The sequence below is a fragment of the Acinonyx jubatus genome, chromosome E2 (genome assembly GCF_027475565.1).
Source record: "Acinonyx jubatus isolate Ajub_Pintada_27869175 chromosome E2, VMU_Ajub_asm_v1.0, whole genome shotgun sequence".
Taxonomy (NCBI): Eukaryota; Metazoa; Chordata; class Mammalia; order Carnivora; family Felidae; genus Acinonyx; species Acinonyx jubatus.
The window spans coordinates 905,026-924,102 of NC_069396.1; the positions used below are offsets into that span (position 1 = coordinate 905,026).

General features: G+C 61.1%; 1 protein-coding gene across 2 annotated transcripts in view; it reads right to left on the bottom strand.

The window, feature by feature from the left end:
* Positions 1–398: 398 nt before the first annotated feature.
* The window catches only part of ACSF3 (acyl-CoA synthetase family member 3), a 56,103-nt gene continuing 37,424 nt past the window's right edge, over positions 399–19,077 (bottom strand). Inside the window, exons 7-9 of one of the 2 annotated variants that reach the window (XM_027076429.2) lie at positions 15,702–15,836; positions 15,025–15,136; positions 399–1,350 (exon numbers count right to left, since the gene is read on the bottom strand). In XM_027076429.2, coding sequence (XP_026932230.1) covers positions 1,245–1,350; positions 15,025–15,136; positions 15,702–15,836 — 353 coding nt within the window. In that variant the 3' untranslated portion in view covers positions 399–1,244. Of the gene's footprint in view, positions 1,351–10,792; positions 11,195–15,024; positions 15,137–15,701; positions 15,837–19,077 lie in introns of those variants that run through there. The other variant, XM_027076427.2, reaches the window with a different exon arrangement.

A 19,077-nucleotide genomic window follows, 5' to 3' on the forward strand; every position in this document is an offset into this window, starting at 1 on the left:
CCCGCTCCACTCAGCTAGTGTTGGCTCCATTGCCTCTCATCAATATCAAGTGGACTGGCGACAAATCCGCGAGCACAGAATCCAAATAACTGTACAAATCACATTAACGATCATTCAGATGAAATCCGTGGCTGTAACAGGATCGGTGTGGTCTGGCAACGCTGCCCTTCATTCTGGGGCCGCCAGTGGTGGCACTCTGCCTAGGGGCAGGGTCTTGGGGGGCCTCCAGGGACAGGGCCCACGAGACAGATGCAGGGCATTAAAGCCTTCCCATCCGACCTTCTCCCGCAGACAGACAGACTCGGGGCAGAAGGGTCAGGTCGGTGCAGAGCCGGTGTGAGGCACAGAAGGCCCCCACCCCCACCCCCACCCCATCCAGGACTGCAGGCTGCTGGGTGAGAGGCCGGGCCACACCACACAGTCCCCCGTGGATGGTCTCCTTGCCTCTTTGGGGAGAATCGGCACGCTTCAGCCATTCCCCTTGGTCCTGACCTCCCGGCTCTCCCCCGGATGTCGGGGGCCCGCGTGCACCTGTACGGGAGCCTCCGACCCTCGCCTGCTCTCGCCCAGAAGTCTCTGGCGGACATCCAGGCTTGCCCAGCGCCCTCTGCCAGCTCATGCTTAGCATGTTCAGGCCTGAGCCCCACCTTGCCCTCTCTCCAGCCCCCCGGTTCCCCCTCCTGTACTCTCCATTCAGGCTGCTGGGCTGGAAACCCCAGAATGTTCCAGACTCTTCCTCCTGCACCTCCTATACTCGGCATCCCCGAGCTGGCACGCACCTCCCATCAGTCAGCTGCTCTCTCAAGTCCTCTGACGTCTCTGGACCCTGCTCTGGTCCTGTCCCTGCCTCAGGCCCTCAGGGGCCGACCCGACCTAGGCACCTGGCTTATTCCCGGCACCTTCCTCGGTTAGAGAGAGGCCCCAGCTTCCATTTTGGGGCGCCACTGCTGCCCCACTGCGAGGCTCTTGCCCTCCCCAGCCAAGGAGGCATGTGGCCAGCCAAGGCCCAGCACCTCGTCCCCCCGAGTGAGGCTCCGTGGGGCAGGCCCGTACACGTACCCAGTGAATCCGAGGTTTAACAAGTAACCGCGTCTGGCAGACAGGCCACAGCTCCAGGCGGGTACGGGAAGGGGCTTCCGCAGACGCAGGGTTGGGGCTTTGGGAGGTGCCTGCCTGAGTCTCCGATGACGCTCGCACCTTTGGAGTGATGGTGTCCATGTGGGTGGATGGCCCGCCGGCGGTCTTCACCTGAGCACGGGGCCTGGTGGGGCCCACCCTGCCCTTGGCCTTGCCCTGGCCGGTGGTTTCATGCCTGCCTGGGACGAAGTCACGGTGGCCCAAGGTCTGTGTCTGTTGAGAAAAGCAAGATTCAGAACTCTCTAGAGAGCCTGCTGGACTAGCGCTCCGACAAGATGAAACCACACTCACGTGCCCAGAGACCGAGGCCTCTGCTGAGCTCCAGGCAGGTCACCTGGGGTGCGGGGGGGCCAGCCTGGATGCCGTCCGCACAGAAGTGGGGTCAGCGGGGCGGGGCCGGGCGCCCCAGTGTACGTTGATGGCCGCAGAGGGGCGTCTGCGTGTGGACGGCGCTCAGGCAACCGAGGGGACACGGGGACCAGAGCTGCTCATCTGAGCGAGGCCCCCCGTCTGCTGGCTGTTCCCGTCGTGGAGACGCACTGCCGTGTCCAGGTCAAAGACAGCCTCCACAGCATTGGAACAAAAAGGCTCACGAACTGGGAAGACATGAACGTCAAAGGGGCCGGAGGCAGAGATACAGAGGGCTGGCTTGGGCCCGGGCAGCTCGTCTTTGAAGAGTGACGACAAAACAGAGGCTTGGGTGTGCGGAGGCCACGCAGGGTGACCACTCAGAGATGCTTGCTAAAACATCAGTGAGCGTTATTTATGACAAGAAATCCGTTGAGCCAAGAAATTCAGAAAACATCACTAAATTTATCCAGTCGCTGTAAAAACAAGCCTATTAATTTTTGTTTCCAAAACAAAACAAGACTGAAACTCTGGAAGTGTATCAGGATGGGAGGGGCAGGGAGGAAGGTTACATCCTGGCCACAGGGCCCGCCTACTGCGCAACTACAAACTTGGAAAAAGAACTGTGAGTGTTATAGTATGCATTTAAAAAAACTTAAGGGTACTCAACAGAAATTTAATTTATATTATTTTTTTGATTAAAAAATTTTTAATGTTTATTTATTTTTGAGACAGACAGAAATAGAGGACGAGCAGGGGAGGGGCAGAGAGAGAGGGAGACAGAATCTGAAGCTGGCTCCAGGCTCCGAGCTGTCAGCCCAGAGCCCGACGCGGGGCTTGAACCCACGAATAGCGAGATCATGACCTGAGCCGAAGTCAGATGCATAACCAACTGGGCCACCCAGGAGCCCTTACCATTATTATTTTTCAGTATTTTCCATGCCCAGCATAGGGCTCAAACTCACGACCCTGAGATCAAGAGTTGCATACTCTACCCACCGAGCCAGCCAGGTGCCCCAGAAATTTAATTTATAATTTCCAAATGCACAAAGAGAACAAAGTAGAGGTTGCAGGATGAGGGGCGTCTGGGGGCTCAGTCGGTTCAGTGTTTGACTCGGTTCAGGTCATGATCTTGTGGTCTGTGGGTTCGAGCCCCGCGTCGGGCCCTGGGCTGACAGCTCGGAGCCTGGATCCCGCTTCGGATTCTGTGTCTCCCTCTCTCTCTGCCCCTCCCCTGCTTGGGCTCTCTTTCTCAAAAATAAATAAACATTAAAAAATAAAAAAAAAATGGTTGCGGGATGAACTATTTAAATACATCAAATCGTCACAATAAATGGCCTACATTCAGTAACTAAAAGACAAGCCATCCCCTGGAGTCAGATACGTGGGCTCTCTGCTCACGGCAGACACATTGAAACCAAACGGAGCCCATGAAGAAATGGCTTGGGGTTAGACGGTCTATCTGTGCCCCCAACAGGGGAAGAGCAAGATTTCTCAGAAAAAGAAAACTTATGGAAAGAACACGAATAAGTATAGAAATGCTAACTAACAATCCAGCAAAAATACATAATAATCAAGAATAAAAGGGCCGAAGAACCTAGCGCTGAGACATAGGAAGGACAGACAAAGCAGCCTGCCGTGTGCAGATGTGAACAGGCCGCATCCTGGAGGGGAGGCTGACCCCGAGGTGACCACACCGTCACGTGTCCAGTCACTTGGCTCTGGAGCAAAGCTGACCGCGTAGGGGGCACAAAAGGTGCCTGGGTTTCTAAGACCCGGGACCACAGGCCTGTGCGCGCAGGATGGCGGGAGAGCAGGAGGAGCTGGGCGGGCTGACAGGTGCTCCCAGGTAACTCGAGGATTAAGAGATTAAGTCAAAGTAGAAATGACGACGGTTGGAACCAGAAGTGCCCCATAGCCAAGCACGAGGACGCTTCAGTGGTGCCTCAGCACCAGGCCGTATTCACAAGAACGAGCCTGACGGGCCAGGCAGGGGACGGCCCAGCCGAGGCCACTGGGGGAAGGTCAGGTGGCCTTCGGGAGGCCGGGCCGAGGTGTAGGGTCCAGCACATTCTGAGTCCCGCAAGGGTGTCCGGGCTCACGGCCGTGTCTTCCTGCCACGTCCCCATGAGGCGAGAGTGGCCAGGGTGCTCGAATCCCACGTCATGACCTCACCACCTCCCACAGCCCCACCTCCTGACACCATCACCCCGGCCGGTCACTTTCAATGTATGGATTTGGGAGGGGGCACAAACGTTTAACTGTGCAGCATCTGCCAGATCGGTTTACCCCCAACATAAAAAAAAAAAAAAAAAAAAAAAAAAAAAAAAAAAAGGCAACTTTGGTTTTTAAAGCTTCTTGGATTTTGGAATTGTAGATCAGAAACCACAGGGCCAGCTCAATAGTCGCATTAAACGGAGTACAACTCAGGCCCCCTGGCCCCATCCGCACACTGTGACCCCGCAGGGTTTCTTCCAGGGACACGACTATGCTTCGGTGCACAATACCATCAACAGGGTCCAGAGTAACAAAGACGGGGGCGCCTGGGGGGCTCAGTCGGTTAAGTGTCCGACTCTTGGTTTCAGATCAGGTCACGATCTTATGGTTCGTGGTTTCTAGCCCCTCATCCGGCTCTGCACTGACCGTGAGGAGCCTGCTTGGGATTCTCTCTCCCGTCTCTCTCTGCTCCTACCCTGCTTCCTCTCTCTCTCAAAAATAAGTAAATAAACTTTAAAAAAAAAATAAAAAAAAAAAAACCAGTCAAAGACAGACAGGATGGCCAATTTAATAGAGAAGGAAACATTTCTGTGAAATTCAGCGTGTGTTCCCGGAGCATCCCAGCAATGAACGTGCTGATCTGCGTCAGGCGTCCACCTGCACTCACCTGCAGAGCTGGAGGGTGGCTCTGGGCCATCTACCCCCTTTCCTGGTCTGTATTCCACCGGGCATTTCAGTGGCGCGATGAGAGGAGAAGGACTGGGGAGTCACAGGAGGAGACGTGACCTGCTAACGGGCAGGCGTTGATGACCCGCGGGAGGAGCCCGCCAAGAAGCGAGCAAGGCCGCAGGATGGAAATGCAACACACAAACCATTTCAGCGAGCACTTAAAACACGGGATGAAAAGTCCCACTTGGGATCTCAACAAAAACAAGAAGGACCTGTGACCAACCCTCTGGAAAGACGGGCACGATTATTACTGGGAAAACGACAACACAGGAAGGAGCCCACAACACAGAGCTGGGCCGTGTTTGTGGGCGGGAGGGCGCACTTTCGTGAAGATGTCAGATGTCACCACGTTAACTTATAAATCCCATCACCCCCAATAAGGTTCTTTAAAAAGGAACTTTAAGCTGCTCTTAAAATTCTGGCGTAAAAGCAGAGGGCCAAGAACAGCCAAGACGGTTCTGAAGAAGGAAATAGCGGTGCCGTGTGCTAACAGGCGCCTCGGCTTTGGAAACAGGGCAGAGGGCGGCACAGCCTGGAGCAGGACATGCCCGGACGCTGGGCAGAGAGCGGAGGCCCATGTGCTTCAGTGGACAGAAGGAAACACTGGTCACTCCACGTGGGAAAAATCAGGGCCTTTCACACAACATGTGAAAATGAATTTGCAATGAATGAAGGGTTTACACGAGAAAAGCAAAGCTTTGTAACTTTTAGAAAAACACATGGGAAAGTGTATTTAAGAACTTGGGGTAGGAAAGGAAGTTTTAGACAAGAAAAACTCAAACCATAAAAAACCTGAATGCATGTGAACACATTCTGCACATCAATAGACACCATTAAAAAAATAAAAGGCAAGGGGCGCCTGGGTGGCTCAGTCGGTTAAGTGTCCTACTTTGGCTCAGGTCATGATCTCATGGCTTGTGAGTTTGAGCCCCGCATCGGGCTCTGTGCTGACAGCTCGGAGCCTGGAGCCCGCTTCAGTTCTGTGTCTCCCTCTTTCTCTGCCCCTCCCCTGCTTGTGCTCTCTGTCTCTCATAAATGAATACATGTTTAAAAAATTAAAAAAAAAAAAAAAAGGCAAGCCACGCAACCAATGCATAATCAAGAAAATTACCAACAACCAACTCGAAAATGGGCAAAGAACACGAACAGGCAATTCACAGAATAAAAAATTCAAATGGACAATAAACATATTCAAAATACTCCACCTAAGCAGCAATTAGGGGAGTACAAATTAAAATAAAGGGATCCTATTTGACACCGAGCACCGTGGCAAAGATTTAAAGTCTGTCTGTTTTGCGTGGAGGCGAGATACGGCGTCTTGTCTGCTGGAGGCTGTCTACACGACATGGTCTTTTTGGGAAGAGGCCTGTGCCTACGACCATGCAATCCACCCGTGAGATGGGTGGGCCTCTGCATGGCAACTCAGAGCTTAGGTCCACAAACACAGCCAGCGCAGAAGAGCATGAACTCAGTGGCAGATTTGTGTCACTCTGAGAGAACATATCACGAGCACCAGGCACCGTGTGTTCAGCTCCTGAGTGTGGGACGGAGGCTGGGACTGCTGTCGTTACTTCTTGAAAAGGATCTGAGGCAAGTCCTGCCCGAGGCTAAGACCCAACAGGCCGGGTGGACACGGCACTGGCCGGTCTTCTTTCTTCCGTCCTCAGTGTTTAAAGTGGGTCTGAAAAATGTACTTGAGCCACTGTGAAGAGATGTCACCATTCTGGGGCTGGGAGAAGCAGGGTCCACATGCAGGCTGCTTAGGGGCAACAGGGTCCCAGGCTGGAGCCCCATGCCAGCTGCTGCCGGTTCCCAGCATGTCTCTGAGCTATCCCTGACCCTGATCTGGCCCTCACTGGTCACTGGGGGCCCAGGGGCAGCCGACATCTGGCAGGAGGCTTCAGAGCCCAGATCGGTGTTGTTTGTAAACATTTGTGTGTCTGTGAGCGTACCTATGTGTGTGTGTATACACCCATCAGTGTGTCTGCTCAGCGGGCCGCCCGTCCGGCTGGTGCAGTGTGACATCGTCTTCTCAGAAGCGGCCCTTCCTCACTGAGGCAGGCACTAATGGGAACGTCACGGACGCCGTGTGGGCGCGGCTGCTTGTTCCTGGTGTCATTTTAATGGTTATTGTGTGCTGGTGGGGACAGCGCCGATGGGCCGGAATGAAGCAGACTGACAGCTTAATGGCCTGTAACCCTTAAGGAGTAATTGGACGGCCGTGTATCTACGAGCAGACTGTTAGCGACGACGTGACTGGCAAGCCGATGACGAGACGCGGCCTGTGTGGGAGGGGCTGAGGTGGGGCCAGGGCCACTACGTGCAGGAGGGCGCACATGCGGGGACCCTACACGCAGTCCCCACCATGCACACATGTGCACAAGGACGCCCTGCCCTGCAGGCATGTGCTCACTCCCTTACACTTGACACGCGGTGGGGAAACTCCACCTGCCAGCAGACGCAGGGGGGTGGGGCCTTCAGGGAGGGCCTTGGCCGGCCACCTGCCCCAGCCCCCCTCAGAGGGGCCGCGTGGTCTCGGGGGAGAACAGGTCAGGTGGGAGCTGCCCTCCTGGTACCTGCTCTGTGCTGGGCCGTGGCTGCGTTGCAGGAAGGGCCCCGCTTCTCAGATGCAGCCTGAGCCCCCCGGGTCCCCGGCCGTCCTGAACTCCTGTTCCCGTGCCCCCGCTCCTGGGGCTGGGCCCCTGGATAGAGGACCCAGAAAAGCCACCTGTTAGGGGCTGAGGGCCAAGGAGCAAACCCCTTGCCAAGCCTGCCGCCTGCACCAGGCACAGGGAGGGACCTTCGGGAATGGGATTTCCACCAAGTCCTTCTGCCTCAGGCGTGGGCGCTTGTCCCTGCCTTGCCCGTGGAACAGGCTCTGAGAGGCACGTGGGCTGTCGTGCGGGTGCCCTGGCCACCCCCTCGGTGCTTTCCCCACCGAACGGCCCCGACCTGGGATCCAGAAGAGGGAAGCGAACGCAGGATTGCTGGGAGGTGCTGGCAAGGACACAGCTGGGGCCTCCTGTCCCGGCTGAGTGACTGTGCCCGGAGACCCTCCCCAAACTCCTTTGTTCCTGTGCTCCGATCCGCTTGCCACTTTCCGCACCCGCCACGGTCACAGCCGTGTGGGCGTGGAGGGGCTGAGTCCACAGGAACCAGAGGCTGCCAGCTGAGGGGAGACTGCCACCATGCTCCTGGGGGCTGCTCATCCTCTCAGGCTGGGGGCTCATGTGCTGAGATGTCACAGGGCTGCTTCCTCCTGGAGGCTCCAGGGGACGATCCGTTTCCCCTCTCTCCCGGCTTCTAGAGGCATCCACGGCTGGCAGAGTGTCTGACTCTGGGTCCCCGGGGATGGCCCTGCTGCCGCAGTTCCTGGCTGCCGATCGGTTCTGGGCTCCCGGCTGCCCCACCTCCCTGCAGACGGCTTCCCGCCCAGACCACCGTACCCGCACGGTTACGCGTCAGTTGGCGGCCTTGCTGTTGGGCTTGGTTAGTCGTCTGACCTCACCCCCAGACAGAGAGTGGTTTGCACCCGGCCTTCCTCTTCCTGGGACCCTGGGCCGTCGCCCACCACACGGCGCCCGTTTGTCTGGACAACAGGCTGGGAACACCCGGGGCGTCTGTCCGACACAGCCGGGCTACGGGAGCGCGGCCAGTCTGGTCGGGTTTGCTGCCCGCAGGGGGGACCTGAGTGGGGCCGCCTCCCTTCCCTCCCTCGTACTCAGGGTGCACCCCACCCCCCACCTCGTGGCAGAGAAAACAGAAACGGAGTCTGGCTTTCAGAGCTTCAGCCGTTCCAGGGGCTCTTGGGAAAGGACCTCCCGACCCTGGCCACAGGGCTCGTGCGTGCGCAGGCATGGCTGTGGCCCGAGCCCCTGAAGGCACGCGTCTCCCACACGGGGCTGCCTCCGTCAGGCGCTGCCCCGCTCCACACGGTTACGCCGTCCTCCCGACACAGCGAGCAGGGCCGGTCTCCAACCCTCCCAGACGGGAAGCCCAGTCTTAGCGCCCCAGGACCCGGCTCTCGGGGCGCTCAGAGCACTTGCACGACTTCCTCCCTCGGGCACCTGGCCCCTGCCCCAGGCTGCTGGGGGTGCCCCACGCTCACCTGTTGGCGGGGGGGCCCCGCTGCCCCTGCCCTCAGCTGGAGAGTCCGATCCCAGGGCCCTTGTGGGGACTCGCCCCCGTCCCGACGGGAGAGGCATCCGTCCTGGGCCCGAGGGTGCTGCACAGAGGATCTCTACTCTCGTCCGGTGTCCGTCCGGTCTCACTTCCCGCCGTGCCCCTCGGAGGGGCGTGGGAGGAGGGTTTCAGGAGAAGCCAGATGCCACGTGTGAAGGTGGCAGGGGGGGGCCCCAGGGCACAGAGGGGAGACACGGAAAGATCTGAGCGTGGACAGCAGTGGCCGTGGCCTGGGAGAGTCCCTGACCGTCGGGGACTCTGCGCTGTTGACGGTGGCCGGTAAAGGGATTAGGCATGTGGCGACAGCTGTGCCCGTGGCAGATGTGGTCAGGGGGCGCATGGCAGCCTGGCCTGTGCTGGCCCAGCCCTTGAGGGAGCTCAGGTGGGAGGCCACGCTGGGACCACCAGCCTCCACAGACTGAGCTCCAAGGAAGCAAAGCCCTCAGTCCTTGGCCAGAAGATCCCTAAGGAAATGCCAGCCTCAAGTCACGAAGAGGGAAACTGAGGCAGAGACGAGGCTGTTTCCAGCCTTTCCCCCATGTCACGGGGCCCGGCTTCTGCTGGCCCCGGTGCCCGTACGTGTGGGTGCGGACCTGTGCCGTCTACACCAGCTGTGTGTGCTCCTTCCCTCCGGGGCCCGCCCGCTGCCCTCCAACAGCCTCAGCCCCAGGGCGGCTGATGCCTCCGCAGGAGTCCCTCTGGGGGTGAGGGGGCCAGGGGCACCAGCGGCCGCTAACCAAGCTGCCCACGGCCAACCTCAGGCACCTGCTCCTGGCCCTTCTCTGGGAGTGGCGCACAGGACGGCGTAGGGCTGTCCAGCCAAGGGGGAAGCTTCGTCATGCTCGGTCACACGGACAAGGAGGACACGGCATTCCGTGTCCTCAGAGGCACATGTTCCCGAAACAAGCCAACATCCTTCTGTGGTCTTGTTAGTAGAAGGTGACTATTAGGCTTTCAAGGTATTTGATACAGAGTATAGCATAAACTAAATAATTTTGTGAATGGTTTCAGGAATCAAAGCTTTCAGGATTAATTAAAGACCCTGCAACCTTCGATCTGATTCCCCCCAGTGGCAGGTGGCTCCCTAGTTACAAGGCCAGACCAGGGCCAGCCTGAGCACACGCTGTCCCGTGTGGTGCCGAGGGCCACCCCCCCAGAAGAGTCGGACGGCAGGCAGCCAGCTGAGCCCTTCCGGTGGCCAGCCTGCCTGGCAGGCAGTGACTGGTGTGCATGTCCCGGGCTCAGGCAGGAGCATGGGCTGGTCACCCTGGAGCAAACACCACGCCTGGGGTCAGGCTTTCGGGGAGCCAGACTGCACACCGCGCGGGAGTAGGGGAGTAGTCGGCCGGCTTCCACAGCGTCTCGAGCACGTGGCCCCTGCCCAGGGCCAAAGTGGCTCCTCCCGCCCCTAGCCCCATTTTGCTGGTCTTTTAGGCAAGCGTTCCGGGCACATAACGTTCAGAAAGAGCTCCAGACTCCAGCAGTCTTCGGCACAGCAGCTGCTGTGATCTCCGATAAACTATCCAGAAGCTTCTGGATTTTCTGCTTGCAGTGTGGGTGGGGCACCCATGTGCCAGAGCCAGCGCCACTAAGAGCAGAGGTGCAGGGCTGTGGGGCGGACGCAAAAGGGTGCCGTGGGGCCCCGGGGAGGGCGTGGCACAGATAGGTGGGTCAAGGCAGGGCAGCTGTCGGCCCATCAGCCAGACTCTCACACAAACAGCAGGATTGACAGCGACAGGGGCCGCGTGGCGACGGAGCCAGAAACTCGGATCCCCTGGCTCATCCATCACAGAGGCCCCCCGGCCCGTGGTCTAGAAAGCTCCTGTGGGGGATCATGGGGCCACATGTGGCCGCCAGCACAGCATCCAGGCACTCTGCTCCGAGCCCTGAGTCCCCGTGGCGGTCCGCTTGGCCCTGTGCAGAGGGACGCCCCTTGGTGATGCCGCGCTCACGGTGCCGGGCTGTCCCCACCAGGATACCCAGGCCCACTCTCCCGGTTGGCTTCTCTGAGCAGTCGGGTGTCCAGCCAGGAGGGCCTGGAGGGGTCACAGGTCACCTGGGGAGGCCACATGGACAGCCCAGAGTGTGGGAGACACTCGGCTGTGCACACAGAGGCAGGACTTCTGTACCCGGCACGTGGTGCCCCCCTGTGCCCCTGGGCAGACAGCACGGCACATGCTTGTCTTTGCACAGACTTTACTGAATTTTGCTTGGAGGCCCGCTGCCCTGGGGCGTGCCGCTGGACGCTGCAGGCACCCGCCCAGCAGACGGCAGCACAGGGAGCTACGCTCGGTGCAGGTGTGGCTGTGAGGACGCAGCAGAGGCGACAGGGGGTCACGTCGGATCTGAAAAATCAGCACTGTGATCTCATTTCTGCTAGCCCCGGCACTGTTCCCTCTGATCTGGGGGGTTCTAGTTTACAGGGGACGCTGGCTCACCGGTGCCTGGCCTCGGGGCACCCTGGTCACTCGGGTAGAACTGCCTGATGAGATCTCTCTTGTTGATCTTCCCCATCTGGTTCCGTGGGATCTCTTCCACCAGCAGCAGCTCAGAGGGCACGGCGTACGGGGCCAGGACACCCCTGCAGAAAGGAGCAGCGTCTGAGTGGCAGGCACTGGGGCCCGCACAGCCCCCTCCCAACGCAACAGGGAGCCTGCAAGGTGGGCAGATGTCCCACGGGGCCCTGAAGCCCGGCCACGTCCGAGCCGGCTCTGGAAGGGCACCCCGCTGCAGGACAGCAACATGGAGGGAGCTGCCTCGGCCTGGGTTCCAGGCTCCCTCATGGGCAGAGGACGAGCCCTCCTCGGGGTCAGGCCTCCCAGGGCAGGGCAGGGCAGGGCTGCAGGGCTGCAGCCAGATGGATGGAACGGGCAGGCGGGCAGGGCCGGGGGCCCCTCGCGGGCTGGTGCTGCCCTCCCTGCACCCCGCAGTCCCACGAGGGGCCTCCTGTGAGTGGCCACGTGGTGGGATCTTGCCACCCCTGGGCTCTGCTCTGGGACTGCTCCTCGGGCCATAGGCACTGGCTCCCCTGAGGCCCTGTCTGAGCCACCTGTCCCTTCGTGAGGAGACCACAGGATTCGGCCAGACAGTGGGGGCAGGAGAGCACAGTAGCTCCTGGCCTCCCGGGCCACTGAGCTCCACTCTCTGGGGCTGTTGACCACAAGCTTCAGGCCAGAGGGACACAGCATCCCAACGTCCACCTGGGGCCAGCAGGCACGTGTGGCCTCTGGTCTGCACAAGCTGTGGGGGCATCTCAGCCGCCGGGGAGGTCGTGGTGAGCTCGTGAGGGGCCGTGGCAGAGAACTCCCAAAACTCAGCCTTAGCGGCCGGGTGCTCATGAACACGCACTTGTCTTCATGGGCCGTGTCCATCTGGCCATGGGCAGCGAGCGTCACCAACACCACACTGAACGCATCATTACTCTGGGGGGCTCGGGGTTCAGGTGCTGGCTCGTGAGGGGAGAGGGGGGCCCACCTATGGTCCCGGCAGCTTCGACACACGGCCAGCTGCCCACTAGGGCCCAGAGGACACAGGCAGCTGGGCTGGACTTTGCTGCGAGGCCACCAGGACTGCCGGAGGGGCTCTGGAGCATGGCAGGGCGAACCTGGAGGTCCGATCCAGGGACGCAGCCCCTCTCAGCCCCCCACCCCGCTGCCCAAGCCCTGTGCCTCCAGTGCCTGTGGGTGGCCCTCCCCTGCGTCCCCCTCGGCAGGCCAGCGCGAAGCTGGTGCCACGGCCCAGAGAGAGAAGGCAGAGGCGGGCCTGGGGGCACAGGATGGAAACACGCATCACTTCCCTGTGACTGAGCCCTCTCTGAGAGCCGATGCTCGAACAGAAATACAGCTGAGCCTTGAACACCACCAGTTTGAGCTGCATTAATCTACTTGTCAGTGGAATTTTTCGATAAATACAGCACAGGACTGTAAATATATCTTCTCTCCCTTGTGATTTTCCTAACATTTCTTCCCTGCATCCCGCCGGGCTGTAAGAGCACAGTAAGACACACGACCTACAAAGTGCCGTTGATCGACGGCTATTGGTGAGGCCTCTGCTCAACAGCAAGTCGTTAGGAGGTAAGTCTTCGGGGTCAGAACACACAGAGTTTCGACTGTGCGGGGCTCAGCGGCTCGAGGGTCAGCAGAGTGAAGAACGCAGTGTGGGTGAGTGTGCATCGGGGGTGGCATTCGCACGGAGGGGCAGGACGTCACGGGGGGGGGGGGGCAAATGGTGTTAAGTTAGAGCCCAGTGTTACAAACCCTAACTTAGCAGCCACTTTTGAAAAAAGGACCAAAAGCCATGAAAATCAGAAAGCGATCTAAAGGTGTGATGAAGGATGCAGGAAGGTTTAAATCCTGCGGGCCCTGCCATTTCCAAGGACAGCAGTCCTTCTGGACCGAGGACTCTGACCCTGGGGACGGTGGGGTGTGCTGCCCCAGCCTCTGCCAGGGGGTCTCAGCTCAGCAACTGGCCAAGCGGGAAACTTTCAGAATCACCGCAAGGCAAGCTGTGCTCTCAGACGGGGATCCTGCAGAGTTGTTTGCTAACAGCAGGCTTCCTGGGGAAGCGGACGCGTGGACGCGGAGGTGTCCCTCCCCCCAACCCGCTACTTCACGGTGCTTCTCCCGAGCAGGCACTAAGCCAATGGCCTCATCAGACATCAACACCGTGGTTCAAGAGCACAGACCCCGGATTCTTCCCTGGTGTGTAAATCCACACCCCTTTCCGACCTGGTATTTGGGGGATGGAGGGGTAGTGGGTGGTCCACGTCCCAGACCCTGCAAACGTGGCCCTGTCGCCCCGTCCCAGGCCACACTCATCCCCTCCGAGGGGACGTGCTGCCTGAGCCCCCAGGTCTGGCTCGGGTGCAGCACAGAGAGGAAGTCAGCCCTCCCTGAGGAGTGGAGTCTGTGAGGGCGGAATCTTCAGAAAGGAAAAACGTGGGAGCATAGAGGAAAATGTTATTTGAAAGAACCTTTAGAAAGACTCCCAAACGGCAGTGAGCATGACAGAGAGAGAGAGAGAGAGAGAGAGAGAGAGAGAGAGAGAGAGAGAGAACCTTCACTAAGAGCCTCATCCGGCAGAGCTGGAACCGAGGTCCAGAGTCAGACCTGCCCATTCGGAAGGAAGATCCCTCTTCTCCCTCCACGGGGTGGGTGGCCTCCGTGCCACCGCCCAGTGACTGCCCCGCTTGAGGACAGAGAGGCCTGGACACCAGCCTCACTGTGCTACAGTCCTAGAGACGGCAGGTCAGCCACCTGCCCTGGCCTCCCAGGGGGCCTCCCGGGAGAGAGCCCGACCAGGCGTGTGCATCCCCCAGAGCATGGAGAGCCTGTCCCACGTCCTCCCCGGCCCCGAGCCAGGCGTGTGCACACATACCTGCGGGGTGGACACGAGCCCTGGGGTGCGGGGCTCCCCACACGGGGGCGGCCGAGACTGCGCCCTGACAGTCTCCGCAGAGAGCTCAGCTCAGGGTGTGTGCTTTCTATTCTTTAACAAAGTAATTTGTCTAATCAAAGCAGCTACAGCCACTAGAACCTTCTCCTTTGTTAAACCGACTCTTCCAACTGTGACTTCGAAAATCCAGAGGAAGCTCCTGGCCCAGCTGTGCTGCCCCTCACGAAACAAGGCTCTCCTGCTGTTTGTGAAATCACGTTGGATGAGCTAAAAAGATCTTGGTGCTGAGGAGAGGGAGGCAAGCCGGGAAGAAGGGGTTGCAGGGGAGAGAGTACGGGCAGGAGAAACTCCCCAGAATCTGGGGCCATTACTGGTAGCTTCCTTTCTGAGCTGCCTCCAGACCCTGGTCCCTGCCTGTCGGTTCCCAGCCCGATGGATCACGGGGCACCGCAGACACAGGGAAGGGGGCCTGTGAGGCTGGCAGGCACAGAGGCCCCGGGGTCATGGCGTATGGCACAGAGGCTCCCGGGAAAGGGACACATGGCGAGGGATGGGCCTGCGGCTAAGGTCGGGGCGCAGGACGGGAGGGCTCTGGCCCCGACTCCCAAAGAGCACGCGCAAAATCCGTGTTCAGCGGACAGAAGGGAGCCCGGGGAGGGGGAATGGAGAAGAAGGGGGCGCCCTGCCCACAGATTCCTCTGGAAGGCTGGAGAGGCCCCCCAGCATGCACCCTGTCCCACCGCTGGAAGGACGGGGGCTCCCACCTGGCATCCTTGTTTCTCTACCTCTGTCCTACCTGCCATTACAGACCTTTCCTGGGGCCCCTTGTGTGTGTGTGTGGGGGGGGGGGCGGCCTGGGGAACGTAACATGTCACCTGACCTTTCAGACTCCCCCTGACCCCTAGATGGACAGCAGCAGGACCGGAGACCCCCTCCACCCCTCCCCCGACCTCGGGTCGGCCCACCCCCCACCTGTCCCTTCCCCTGACAGCAGGACCGCTGCCTGCCTGCCCCTACCTTGCCCATTCTTTGAGCTCCCTGTGGGACAGTGAGTGTCCCTCCTGAAGGGTCACCACTGCGGTGACCCGCTGGCCCCATGTCATGTCTGGAACTCCAATCACAGCCACATCTGTGGACAGAAGAGCAGGGAGGGACGCCTTGGAAATGCCACGATGGCTAACACGGGCCCGGGACACGGCTGGGATGGGGGCCCTGAAGCAAGAGCCCGGGAAAAGCTCCACTTAGCAGCCACCTGGAAGGGGCGTGGGGTCAGCACGGGGTCACCCTGCTGGGGATGGGGGGGGCAGGTCCCCAATGGCCCTTGGATGGAGCTCAGGGTGGGGGTCAGCTTTCCCATGTCTCTGCCTTCCCTGCACGGCCCCAGGAAACAGTCACTAAGAGGACTGGGCACAACGACAAGTCCAGAGTGGGTCACGTTGGGGAGCCTCTGCCGTCCTCAGGGTCCTCACAACCTGTGACCTGAGGTCAGGAGCTTCCTGGACCCGCAACCTCCGGTGCCTCTGGACACAGCTCCAGATGCCCACGCCTCTGCTCCAGCCCTCCCTGGGGCCGTGCTCCTGAGCACAGGGGCTGTGTGAGGTGGCGCGGGAGGAGGTGGCGCGGGAGGAGGTGGCGCGGGAGGAGGTGGGCGGGCCCCAGCAGACGTGGGGGCGGGGCGTGGGGGCGCCGTGGACCTGTGATGCTGGGGTGCGCCAGCAGGAGCCGCTCCACCTCCAGGGCGCTGATCTTGTAGCCACCGCTCTTGATGATGTCTACGGACGTGCGACCCCGGATCCAGTACCTGCCGTCCTTGAACACGGCTGTGTCGCCTGAGGGAAGGGGCTCTGGTCACCAGCAGGCACGCGTGTTTACAGGTGCATACGCGCGGCTGGGTGCCCGTGTCTGGGAGCAGTACCCCCCCCCCCCCACGTGGTGACCCCGTGGGACGGTGGTGGATGCGGGGTCTCAGGACAAGGCGGCAAAGCCCGAGTTCCAATGGCTGTGACCTCAGCCTGAGGTCCCCACTTAGACAGCAGTGTCCCAGAAGGGCTGATAGAGACCACCCGCCCGTAGAGACCAGGGCTCAGAGGCACGGTGGCTGGTGCCCTCACCACCCAGCTCGGTCTCTTGCTGCCCCTTCTCAGGCCCGTGACAACAGAGGCAGCGAGGCCCAGCTGCCTCGGCCATCCCACCGCGGGGTCCTGGTCCCAGCCGGGTCCCGGCGCGGCCGGTCCCGCCGCGGCTGCCTTTCGTCTGTGGGGTCTCCCGGGCTGCGCACAGTCACACGGGGTCTCTGGCAGCAGAAAGTTCTCCTGCTCCCCCACCCCGACTTCGTGGTCCCCCATCCCGTTTCCCCCGGCGGTCCTCTCTTGGGCAGCACTGGGCAGTATGACACTCGCCAGCATCCTAGTGCGAGCAGGCGGGTGGCGTGGGGACAGCGAGTGCCAGCCCAGGACGTGAGGGCCCGGAGGAGGCGGGCGTGTGTCTGTGCGCCGACGTGTGTGAATACGTGTGGGCACGTGCACGTGGGGATGCCCCCCCTCCCCCCCCCCCCCCAGCCCTCTGAGGACAGCGCTGGCACGCCCTGCCGACGACCGCACACCCCGCGCTCTGTGCCGGGTTCCTGGCTCGAATAAATCATAAGTGTTTCACTAGGAGTCACGCCGCCCGTGCGGGAAGGCACCATCCATCATTCTGCACCCCGCCCCAAGCTGCCGCAGTGCAGGGCGTGATCCGGTCTCCTAAACCAGACGGAAGCCTGTGGGCAGCCGGGCGCCCGGCTGGCTCACGATGGCGCGGGAAGGCCAGGCTTCGAGAGCACAGGGCCACGGGCGTGACGGGCTCTCCCCCGCCGACAGGAAGCAGAAGAAGCCAAAGGCTTGGCAAGTGCAACTGGAAAGGGTGTCGTGGCCACAGGACAGCTGACTGGGGGGCTGGCTGGCCAGCAGGGAAGGGGCCCAAGTGTGGAGGCGCACGGGGGTGGGTACAGTCGGTCTTGGGTCCTGCAAGGCCCACCGTGCCCCCCATTCCTGGGGTGCAGCCCCAGCCCTGGCTGTACCCCTTCCCCACTGGATGGCTGTGTGGTCTCCTGAGAGCTTTCTGACCGCCGGCCACCTGCTCCTTAAATACCCCAAACGGCCCTAGTCCAAGCAGTAACTGCTTCCTGCTGCTGGAGGGGACACCACACTGGCACTCAGGTCCTCCAGCAGTTTTCGTGGGCCAGCCCCACCATCTCTACTTGCCCAGAGACCCAGCGGCTCGAGCGACCCTGCCCTGGGCTCAGGCTCCTGTCCCTGCTGAAGACGCCCCACGTGCCCACACCAGGGCGGGTGACGCTGTGCGCCAGGCCACCTGCCCTGCCATGCTGCAGGGAAAGGAGGCCCAGAGCTCTGGCTCGCTGCCCTGGACAGGGGAGGGGCCGGGTGGGGGACCACGGTCTCGGGGGTGAAGGGGACCAGGATGGGATCGCCCTGCTCTCCCAGGGACCCCTCCCCACTGTGCCTGGAGACCCTGAGGCCCCAGGCACCTCGGTTCTGAGTGCGGGACCTCGGGCGGAAGGGTGGGGGCTGCGGCTAACCCGGTGACACACTCAGAAGTGGGAGGCCTGGCCCGCAAGGCTGCTGGACGTCCCAGAGAGCAAGGGCCTTCACCACCCCCCTCAGGCGTTCTGCTCCATTTCCTTGGGCACTGGCTGAAACAGAGGCTAAGTCCAGCAGAGATGGTGGCTGGCAGGAGGCCACTGTCTCCAAACCCCGACCCCGTAGACCCCACAGGCCCCGCGGCCACCTTGGTCCCTGCGTCCCCCCTCCTGCCCCCCCCAGACCTCGCAGTCAGCGACACAGCCCTGCCGGAAGCCGCCGATCCCGTAGCCCCCCGCCCACCGGCCTGCCATTCACGGCGGTGAGAAACACTAGCGCCTCCCAGACCCAGGTGGTACCGGGACAGCACCCTCCCGCCCCACGCGTTCACGCACCCGGCCTCCTCGACAGCACGCCCACTCCTTCCAGTGCCGACCCTGCTGCGCCGTGGACACCACCTGGCCAGTGTCCAGCCCTGCCCCCGGGGAGATGGGGGTGAGCCTGGTCGGCGGAGACACGGGTTCTGTTTTTGGGCAGTGACAGCCGACACGGGATGGCTCAGGCCTGCCGCACACCATGGGGCCGCACCTCCTTGCAGGGACACCCTCGCGTGCTCCCCAAGTGTCCGTGTCAGGCGGGGTTGGGTGTGGAGCCTGGAGGCCTGTCCGGAGGACGCGGATTTCCCGGGAACCATGCCGGGTACACCTGTAGGACCTATTTTGGCGCCACGCCCTAAACCACAGGGATGGGGGCGGAGGGAGGGGGCCCCGCATCTACTCTTGCGATGAGGGCAGTGAGCACACGTGTGTGTAGGGCTGGTGGGCTTTGGTGTTGTGCGGGGGACGAGGACGCTGGGGAATGGTGTGAAGGTGACCGGCTTGCACGCCATCTGCACTTGCTGTGAGTCTGTGCCTATTTCAAATAAAAAGTTTTAAGAAATTGCTGTTTGGCCCACCGAGAAGTTTCCGGCCTCCCCTGGTGGGCTCACGGCCAAGTCACTGCAGCATCTGAACCACCCCGCAAGGAAGCAAGAAGTCCTTAAAGAAAGAATCTGTGAACTAAACTCAGGACTGAGACCCAGCACAGGAAATTGCTCAGCAAGGTGCTAATCAACGTGCCTGGTGAGGTCCCCTCAGGTGTCAGCGCTCCACCCTTGCTGGCAAACACCTGCCTCGCTCTCCGGGGGCGGAGGGGTGGGGGGGAAGGGTGCATGGGGGTGCAGGGCGGCAGGAGAACCCGGCCCTCCACTCTGTACCTGTGCGTGTGGGGCCCCACCAGGCCCCGCGACCCTGCGTCGCCCCCAGCCAGTGCTAGGAGGCAGCTCGTGGTGGGTTGACTCCCTCAGCCACAGGCCTCTGCCCCCCCCCGGCCTCCCCACCCCGGGAGGTGCCCGTATGCATGCAGACCAGCCAGGGCCACCACCGTACCCAGCAGGCCGTGGCTGCACACGGGGTTTCCACCCGCTGATGCTGAAGGCTGAGCGGGAGAGAGG